Raw genomic sequence first — 10,131 nt, 5'->3', positions numbered from 1 at the left:
AAGGAACAAATCTTACAAATTAAAAGGTTGAATGAGAATAAAATTGAAAAAAATATATAATTTCATAAATTATCTCAAATAAAATAAATAATAATCAGAATAATAGATATCAAATCTAAAAGATGAAGAAATTAAAAGATGAAGAAATTAAAATAATAATAATTAACATTTTATAAACTATTTCAGATAAAATAAGTAATAATCAAAAGAATGAGAACCAAATTTGATAGATAAAAAATTTTAATTAAAAAATAATAAGGGAAAAGCAAATAACAATTATAAAAACCAAAATTAATATAAAAATTAAATTCTAATGGATGAAATTGAAAAACAAATATTCAAAACAAAATATATATAGCAATCAAAAGTTTGATAATCAAATTTGATATAATCAGCAAATAATATAATATTTCTAATTTTTTCACAATTTTCGAAAAGTGTTTTTCACTCAAAATAAAAGAAAAACAGTTTCTTGAAAACCAAATCAAGTTTTTCTTTTACTGGAAAGTGTTTTTCGTTAACTGAAAAGTATTTTTCGTTAACCAACTTTTCTAATAACGAATAAATATAAAAAATTTTATAAAATAATTTATCAAAAATTAGTTTTTAAGAAACACAACCTTATGGATTTGTTTATTTTGATTTTCTAAATTCGGATAGTCAAGTTTTTATTTTTAAATCAATCTCATCGATATATTAAGCTTCGTCAGCTACAGTTTGACTTAGGAAGTCAGGAACACAAGTCACAACCAAGAACATTACAAGAGAATCTTGCTAACAAATTAGCTGCCCTATTGCTCGATCTTTGAGCATATGTAATCCCGTACAAAATATATTGATGTATTTTAACATAAAAATTATTTTAAAAAATAATTATAATTATATTTTTAAATAGGTTCTAAACTTTTGGAATATAATTGTAGTTAGTTTTTAAAGTATTTTTTATTTAGAAATATATAAAATAATATATATATTTTTTTTTAAAAATAATTTTTGATATCAACTCATCAAAATGGTTTAAAAACACCTAATAAATATTAATTTGAAGTAAAAAAAAATAAAAAACTTTTAAATTTTTTCAAAATCACTTTTGAAACACAAAACCAAACAGGAGTTAAGCAAGAAATAACAATCCTAAATAACTATCCCAAATTAAAAAATATCATATTTTACGAAGAGAATGTTGTCGCAGTATATTTAACTTTCATATTAAAAATTTATTTGTTTTAGTATTGTAAAAATATTTTTAAAAAGAATTAATTTTTTGTTTTAAATTTTCTTTTATTTTTAAATTATTTTGATGTATTGATATAAAAAAATTACAAATAAATAAAAATATTATTTTAATATATTTATATATATATATATATATATTTAAAAAAATAAATTGAGGAGAGTTTCTATAGTAAAGGGCCAAAACTTCCGCCGTTAAAGGATTAAAAATTCCTCTGTTATGCCAGCAGCCACACCATATAACTTGTTCCCGATGGTCCCTTAAAATAAAACCTCGTACCCCTTGACTGGAATTAATTGGTTGAAGACTGCAGCATCAATGTTGCATTTCATATAACCTTCCCCTGGCTTGCACAATCTAGGCCTTGCCATGTTACTCTCCTCTCCCCTAACTAACTTGTCCAGCAGCTTGAAGAAGGGCTGATTGAGCTGCCTTCCATTGCTCATAAAGCTCCAACCCCAATCTGACAGCTCTATATATTAGGCGAAAGTATTGTAGAATTCCACGTTCGATCATTACGTTGTCTCCAAGTAATCCAAGCCGCCAATGCAACCTTGCACGCCTCCTCCCTACTATCTCCTAAGTTCAAGTGCACGAAGATATACTCTCTAAATGCTTGCGGCATTGCCGTGACTGATTGGATGTTCATCTCCTTCCAGCAAGCATTTACGAAGTGACACTGCATGAGAACATGATCTGTAGACTCATCATCTTATTGCCCACATAAAATACACCTGCCATCTTCAATATCAACTCCCCGCTGCCTTGGATTCAATCTAGTGGGAATACTATCAGTACAAGCCCTCCAAATTAAGAAAGAACTTTATTTTAGGTGGCGGCTTAATATTCCACAATTTCCTCCAAGGTCCGGCAGTACTTTCTCCCAAATCTGGCTTCTCAATCTCCAGCGCAACCCTATAACCTGTTTTGGCCGAATATAACCCTTTCATTCTATAATGCCAAGTCGTCATATCTTCAACAGCCGAATTAGTTAATGGAGTGCTTCCAACTGTCAATACATCTCGTGGAAGAAATTAACAGTGTTTCCAAGAGATCCCAATAATCCCACCGTCTCTCTTCAGGTAACATGAGATCACAAACTTTCAGATTTTCCAAACCATCAGTTACTGGAGTTTCAATATATCTACACGAGTCATCCCTGATTCTGGGTGACGCACATAGCCCAATGGACTGATAATTATACCTGGAGGAACTTGTTACGAATTCCAAAATCCATGGACTGCATGAAAATTCTTCACGGTATTTCTCATCGCCGAGGAGAGATCATCTCGAGTACGTGGACTTGTCTAATTTTAAATGTGTTGATGCACCGATGAGCTTTGAAATCATGGCTACAATGCAACATCAATTTTTTTTTATTAGATTAACGTCCGTGACTGGCTACCTTATATTCGCGTCGATTAATTTTACGAACCTTGAAATTAATGACCATGTAAGTTTCTAATAGCCCTGAAAATTATGAGACTCGAACTAATAATCTTTAAAAAACAAACTTAAGGCCTGACTAATTAAACTACACCTCTTAAAATTAACGCAACATCAATTTTGTTTCAGGTCATAGTAATTTCAGCTGATATTAAAAAATATATTTATCATGTCGGCAATATGTTACCTAGAAAAAAAAAATTAGGATTCCATGTGCTATGTATATAGACTAGATATTCGACCTGTATTTCATCGTAGATTATATTTTTTTTAATAAAAAAATTTATATATAAAATTTTTCAATATGTTTTTGTATTTAAAAGAATTCTAAATGAAAATAAAAAATTTATACATGCATAAAATCAAATAAATTGAGAACTGTATATGTTAATAAGTGAAAAAAAACATAAATGATAACCAAAAATAAAAACTGGGAAAATCAATAAACATGTATAAATTAAGATATTTAATTTTGCAAGACGTGACATTTACACAGTTGTGTTTGTTAATTTTGTTAATTAAAATAATTTTGTTATTTAATCAAACGATAATAAAAATATATACACACATTAAATTGATTGGATAAAATAAAAGAAAAAAATAGCATGCAAGGCTACACATATTATAAATATTATTTGTTTTTTATTTTTAAAAATAAAGTTTATCTATACAAGAAATAAAAAATAAATATACATTAATTAGAAAAACCTCTTTAAAAATTAAATAAGTAATTAAAAAAATCATCATTTCAAATAGGCTTTCTTAATAACATAAAAGAGAGAAGGGATATTAATCTAAATATAAAGAAAAATATGATTAATATTAATTTTAAAACATAGAAACAAAAAAAAATATATTTTTTCTTAAACAAAAAAAAATAAACAATGTCGTCCACAGTAAAACTTGTGGGATGAACCTAGATTATGAATTCAATTGGGTTTAATATTTTTTCCCCTTAAATTTAGAGCGAATCTAAAAAAAAGGAAGCAGTGTCGTTCATGGTAAACAATTCAGTGTTCACTTCATATATTTTCCCCTTAAATTTATAGTAAAATCTTAAAAAAAACAATGACCAGTGTCCTTCATAGCAAGATATAAAGGGATGAACAATGCGTCTGCACGGTCTTCACCACGCGCTTTAGTTTATTTAGGGTGAATTTAGATTATGAACTCAACCAATTTTAATATTTTTTTCCTTTTAAATTTATAACAAATTCAAAAAAAATAAAATTATCATTTATGATAAAACACAAGGGGTGAACAATATAACTACATAATATTCACTGTATATGTTTTTCTCTAAAATTTATAGGAAAACGATTAATAAACAATAACATCCATAATTAAGATATGAACAATGTGGTGACACAATATTCATTATATATATATTCATTATATATATATATATATATATAAAGAATTGACTGGTATTTTTTTGTTATTGCTAAAATTTATATAATTGTTAATTTTAAACATGAATATTTATATTAATAATAATAAAAAAAAAATGTAATTAAAACACATTTCGTGATGGAGTTGAACAATTATTTCAAAAGGTTGTTGAACATAATTGCTATTGAAAATTTCAGCTGGTATAATTTATTAAAGTTTTTGTTTAAGGTTACTTTATAGTCAATTAATTTTTATTTTTTTGTGTTTTTTAAGGATGTGATTAGAATTATTTTATCAATTTTTTTCTAATTATATTGAATGTGATAAATACGGAGCCCTGGTAACCCTTTATTTCTTTCATTTTTTGTCATTTAATTTCTCTCCTTTCACTTCACCATATCTCCATTTTTTTTTATATCCTTTGTCAATTAGATCTTCATAAAGATTTTGGTTAACTTTTGTTCATGCCAATTAATTTATAAAAGGAACATGTCATGAAACATGACCACCACAATCACTATTTAAAATATTATTTGCGTATCAAAACATAATTCAAAATGAATTTGCAATTTAAAATAGTTGTTGTATATAAAAATTAACAAATACTCTAAAACACATAGGTTTTTAACTGTAGTAGTTTTTTTTTTTTGCTTTTGTTTTCTTTTTTTTACATGTGTTTTTTTTCTTTTTTTTTTACCCAAAATTGACTTCTTCTTTCTTTTTTAAAATTTTTTTTTTCGAAATTATCTTTACTAATTTTTTTAAATATCGAGCTGGTTAAAAATTTAGCTATATAGTTTTTTTCTTTATAACATTGTGGATTGCTATAATATTCTCATACATTGTTTTTTTTAATGATTTATTTATTTCTTTTTTTTTCAAAATGGTATTTGTAGATTTTATTTTTTTATATTAAGTTGGTTGAGAAGTTAGCTTTGTATTTTTTTTTAAAAAAAAAACAATTTGATTACTACAGTATTTCCCCTATATAGTTTTTATTTTGCTGCAATGTTTCCCCACATATTTTTTAAAAAAATTATATTTGTCGAATTTATTTTTTCAATATTGAGCTGGCTGGTAATCTATCTTTAACTTTCCCCGCATGTTTTGTCATTTTTTCATTTGTTTTTTTTCCAAAATTGTCATTTTTTACATATTTTCTTTTTTTTTCTTTTGTTTTTTTCATAATTATTTTTGTTGATTTTATTTTTTTATTATTGAGCTGGTTGAAAATTTAGTTTTTTAGTTTTTTTCTTTAAAACACTATAGCTTTCCCCACATATTTTTTTTTCCGCTTTTGTTTCCTTCTTTTTACATGTTTCTTTTTTTATTTTTATTTTTACCCAAAATTGACTTTTTTTTAAAAAAAAATAGTTTTTGTCGGTTTTTTTTATATATTGAGCTGGTTGAGAACTTAGCTTTTGAGCTTTTTTCAAAAAAAAAAAAACACTGTGGATTGCTACAGTGTTTCCCTTACATGGTTTTTGTTTGGCTGCAGTGTTTACCCCGCTTGTTTTTTTTTTTAAATTATCTTTGTCGAATTTATTTTTTCAATATTGAGTTGGTTGAGAATTTAACTTTAGCTTTAGTTTTCCCCACGTTTTTTTTTATTTTTTAAAACTTTTTCCAAAATTGTCTTTCTTCTTTATATTTTCTTTTTTTTCATAATTATTTTTTTTGATTTTATTTTTTTACTATTGAACTGATTGAGAATTTAGTTTTTTAATTTTTTTCTTTAAAACACTAAATTGATACAGTGTTTCTCTACATGATTTTTTATTAAATAATTTTTTTTTCAGAATTATCTTTATTGATTTTATTTTTGTCATATTAAGCTGATTAAAAATTTAGCTTTGTAGTTATTTAAAACACTATAGATTGCTATAGTATTTTCCCACATGATTTTTGCTATACTAAAGTGTTTCCCCACATGTTTTTTTAATCGATGTTTTTGTCAAATTTATTTTTTTCATACTGAGCCGGTTAACAATTTAACTTTTTTTCCTTAAAACATCATTGATTGCTACAGTGTTTTCCTATATGATTTTTTTTTATGTTTTTTTTTAAATTGTCTTTGTCATTTTTATTGCTTTTAATATTGAGCTGGTTAAAAAGTACAACTATAGATTTTGAGCGTGTTTGGCAGTGTGATAGTGGTTGCTTTTCAAATAGCTTTTCGTGCCGAAATACATGCCAATGATGTTTTTTCATTTTTTTAAAATCATTTTTGACATCAGCACATCAAAACGATCCAAAAAGTACAAACCGCACTCAATTTTAGCAAAAAAAAAATTCAAAATTTGATGAAACGCAGTTACAAACGCAATGCCAAATGGTGTCTTTATCATGAAACATTATAGATTATTATAGTGTTTCCTTGCATGTTTTTTTTCCTTTCGTTTTTTTTATATTTGTCAAAATTATCTTTGTTGATTTTTTTAATATTGAGCTGATTGAGAATTATAATTGTATATTTCCTCACAAAACACTATAGATTGATATAGTGTTTTCTTAAATGATTTTAATATTGAGCTTGTTGAAAATTTAGCTTTAACTTTCCCCACATGTTTTTTTTCTATTTTTTTTTTTTTTTGCTTTTGTTTCTTCCAAAATTGTCATCTTTTTTTTTTTTTTTTTTTGTTTTTTTTTTCATAATTGTTTTTGTCGATTTTGTTTTTTTAATACTGAGCTGGTTGAGAATATATCTTTGTAGTTTTTTCCTTTAAAATACCGTGGATGGTAACAACTTTTTTATATGATTTTTTTCACAAATCCACGATGATGCATAAGCATGTCATAAACCCACAGCATCGCACGGGCATGTCACCTAGTGATATTTCTAAATGTTGTTACTTGTTAATTTCTAAATATTTTATAACTCATGTTACTTTACCAAAATTCTCAACGAAATATATTATTTTTCAATAGATTCAAAAAAATTCATGAAAATTACATTGCAAGTAATGGGGTTCGAGAGCTAGTTATTTAAATGTTGTTTCAATATGAAAAAATAATTTTTGATTTTTTTTAATTGGAAAACATTTTAATTGAAAAATTAAATTTTTTTTGTTTTTAAAATAATTTAATATGCTAATACTAAAAATAAAATATAAAAAATAAAAAAAATATTATTTTAATATATTTTAAAACGAAACACTTTTAAAAAAATTTCAAACAAAATTTTTATCCCAGCCTAACATGGTACATGTAAACAAAATCACAACAGAAACTCCAGGGGTTCCAATGCCTGATTTCTCTTTCCTGCATATTTTCAAGATTTTTTTTTACTCAATATTTCGAAGAACTGAAGAAAGATTACAAAGAGGGGTCATAACACCCACAAAGCGGTTTCCCAATTTCCTCGACTTGTCATAGTGATTAACCCTAACCGTGACAGATACATTCCTCTTTCCTCAACCAAACATAGAAACAACATAACCAGGGACACAACCGCCAAAACAAAAAATGAACGGACAAGATTCAATCACGAGAACTCATTCTTCAAAAGCCCTATATATATTTGCTTGTAAGCCGTGCCATCCGTCCCAGCCTTCAAAAACCCTAGCAAGTGCCAGTCTCTAGCTATTTGCTCTCAGCCCCTCATCCTAAAAAAACAATGAAGGTTGTAGCCGCTTACTTGCTCGCAGTTCTCGGTGGCAACACCTGCCCTACCGCCGAGGACTTGAAGCACATCCTCGGATCTGGTAATCTCTTCTTTCCCTCTCCACATTATGATTTCCTTTTCCCGTTATTAGATCCTTATATCTTTTTTGGAAAAATGATCGGTTTTTTGGTTTTTGGATGTGCAGTTGGAGCAGATGCTGATGATGACAGGATTGAGCTGCTGTTGTCCAGTGTGAAAGGAAAGGACATAACTGAGCTGATTGCTTCCGGAAGGGAGAAGTTGGCTTCCGTCCCTTCCGGTGGTGGCGTTGCTGTCGCCGCCGGTGGAGCCCCAGCTGCTGCTTCCGGTGGTGCTGCCCCTGCTGCCGAGGCAAAGAAAGAGGAGAAGGTTGAAGAGAAAGAGGAGTCTGATGATGTAAGCGCCATTTTTCATTTTCATTTTTTGTATTTATGAAATTGATTTTTATTTGGCTTCTGCTCTGTTGGTATTAAGTTTTTTGACTGACTGGATATTTTGTTACTGTTGTTGCAGGATATGGGTTTCAGTCTATTCGATTAAGAGGTCCGGTTTTGAGGCGGTCTTGTTTTTCATTTCTCTAGTTTTGTAGTTGGATAATTTACAAGTTTTTCATTTAGTTTGCTACCATGATATCAAGACCTTGTTTGAGCTTCAGATTTTTGGATTTAAGATAACGGAGTTTAATGTTAAATGTTTTCAATATAGTTGTTAATTTTGGATTTTGGTTATGGGATTGTTTGCTGGTTTTGTTGTTGTTTGTAGTAGATGCGTGGAATGATTGGTTGTTGCTGTTGTCGGGAGCTTTCATATTTTCGAGAGTGTTTCAATAGTTGGTTTGATGGTTTTGCCTATTTTTACAGCTTTGTCGGTTCATTTTCATGCCTGATGTGTCATGGTATTGCTCGCTGTTTTTGTTTTTTGTTTGTAGTAGATGTGTGGAGTGATTCGTTGTTGTTGCTGGGATTGTTCATATTTTCACGAGTGTTTCAATAGTTGGTTTGCTGATTTTGCCTATTTTTTCAGTGTTGTGGGTTCATTTTCATGCCTGATGTGTTGTTGATATTAATCAGGCTCTGTATTTTCCCGTGTTTATGGTGATCTTTGTTTAATGGTTTTTCCTAATTTGACAGTGTTGGTGGTGCTGTTTCTGTGCCCATTGTATCATGTTGTTTGTGGTGATGAGGGGTTTGCATTTTTTCCATGGACATATATATTTTCATGAGAAATGAGAATCAGATTGTTCCTTGTTTCTGCCTGCTAGTCATTCGAGACATAGGAAGCGATTAGGAAACACGACTGGCTGTGTGTTTTCAAAATTTTTGATTTTTTTTAAATGTTTTTAGATTGTGTCGTCAACAATAAATTTTAAAAAATGAAAAAAGTAAAAGATCATTGTAAAAATAATAAGTACATTTTTATGAGTATGTTAATCTGGTCATAGGAGTTTGTGTGCAGAGTCGAAACCTATAGATAAATTAGGCGTAGTTTTAGGATGTAGGTTCCCTTGTGTATTGGATTTTGGAAACAAATTTGAGATTGTTGTCGTTCTGCCAAATCATAGCATACTGAGTTCATTTGTAACTTGGAAGTTAAAACTACTGTACTCACCAGATAAACAATCATTTATGCGGGAACCCGCAACTGTTTGAAGGCGTAATATTACCATGGATTGTTTAGTTAGGAAAACTCTCTGTTGAACTTGTTGCTTGATGCAAAACAATAATAATAATAATTAATGTGTTGTTACCAGGTTCATGCTTATGATTGGAAGAGGAGTTATCTAATTGTCATGAAGCCCTCCTGCTGTTAGCGTCTGCTTGTGCACCAGTCATTTTATGTTTTGAACTTTTTGACCTTACTTAAAACTTGGCGAGTCTTTTTATCTTTGTACTTTAGAACTCAGTTGTTTGCCTGTTTGGCGTTTCACTTGTTGAGCTTGTTGCGGCCTATTGGTTATTGCTTTGGATTGTGTTGATGCTTTTGTTTTTTAAGTGAAAATCACTATCTACCACACTGGCACAAAGTCTTGCCGCCACTTAGGCAGTGAGATATTCGAAGTCCGAACACTAGATCATGGGGTTTCTAATGGGAAGCTTGAGAACCTTTCCCAAGCTTTCAAGTAGATTAGCAGAAAACAATGTCTTCGCTCTGTGATTTGCAAGATTTTAGCCATTATTTTTGGAGCACAAAAACTGATATGAGTGATTGGGAATGCTGCTGACACCGTGTTTTCTTTATCTTGAATTATTTTTCTTTATGTTTTGATGTTGATTTAAAAAATATATATATTTTTAAATAAAAAATATTTTGAACAATTATGGCTAGGTTAGATAAAGGAAAGTGAATTATGTTAAAAAATAGTAACTCATTTTTTTTAACTGATGTAAAAAAAAGGCTTTTGGGAGGGAAAATAATA

At 28.6% G+C, this 10,131-nt stretch overlaps 1 protein-coding gene across 4 annotated transcripts; it reads left to right on the top strand.

Annotated features, from left to right (window-relative positions):
• The first annotated feature begins 7,597 nt into the window (after positions 1-7,597).
• Positions 7,598-9,688, top strand: LOC133699734 (large ribosomal subunit protein P2B-like). Of its 4 annotated transcripts, XM_062123141.1 has the most exons (4): positions 7,600-7,776; positions 7,882-8,111; positions 8,229-8,258; positions 9,466-9,688. In XM_062123141.1, exons 1-3 carry the CDS (start codon positions 7,689-7,691, stop codon positions 8,253-8,255), a joined length of 345 nt encoding a protein of 114 aa, XP_061979125.1. In that variant the 5' UTR covers positions 7,600-7,688; the 3' UTR covers positions 8,256-8,258; positions 9,466-9,688. The 4 variants fall into 4 exon arrangements, with proteins under 4 accessions (XP_061979123.1, XP_061979122.1, XP_061979125.1 ...); XM_062123139.1 differs by having other exon boundaries at positions 7,598-8,111; XM_062123140.1 differs by lacking the exon at positions 9,466-9,688 and having other exon boundaries at positions 8,229-8,443.
• The last annotated feature ends 443 nt before the right edge of the window (positions 9,689-10,131 follow it).

The sequence above is a fragment of the Populus nigra genome, chromosome 7 (genome assembly GCF_951802175.1).
Source record: "Populus nigra chromosome 7, ddPopNigr1.1, whole genome shotgun sequence".
NCBI classification, from domain to species: Eukaryota; Viridiplantae; Streptophyta; class Magnoliopsida; order Malpighiales; family Salicaceae; genus Populus; species Populus nigra.
The sequence above is the reverse complement of the archived record's forward strand: the minus strand, read 5'-3'. Positions and strand labels throughout refer to the sequence as shown.

What these genes read in the sequence shown, in the direction of transcription:
- LOC133699734 (XM_062123139.1), top strand. Translation starts at nt 7,689, where the DNA reads ATGAAGGTTGTAGCCGCTTACTTGCTCGCAGTTCTCGGTGGCAACACC. An exon ending in AGAAAGAGGAGTCTGATGAT is followed by an intron (nt 8,112 to 8,228) that starts GTAAGCGCCATT and finishes CTGTTGTTGCAG; the next exon opens with GATATGGGTTTCAGTCTATT.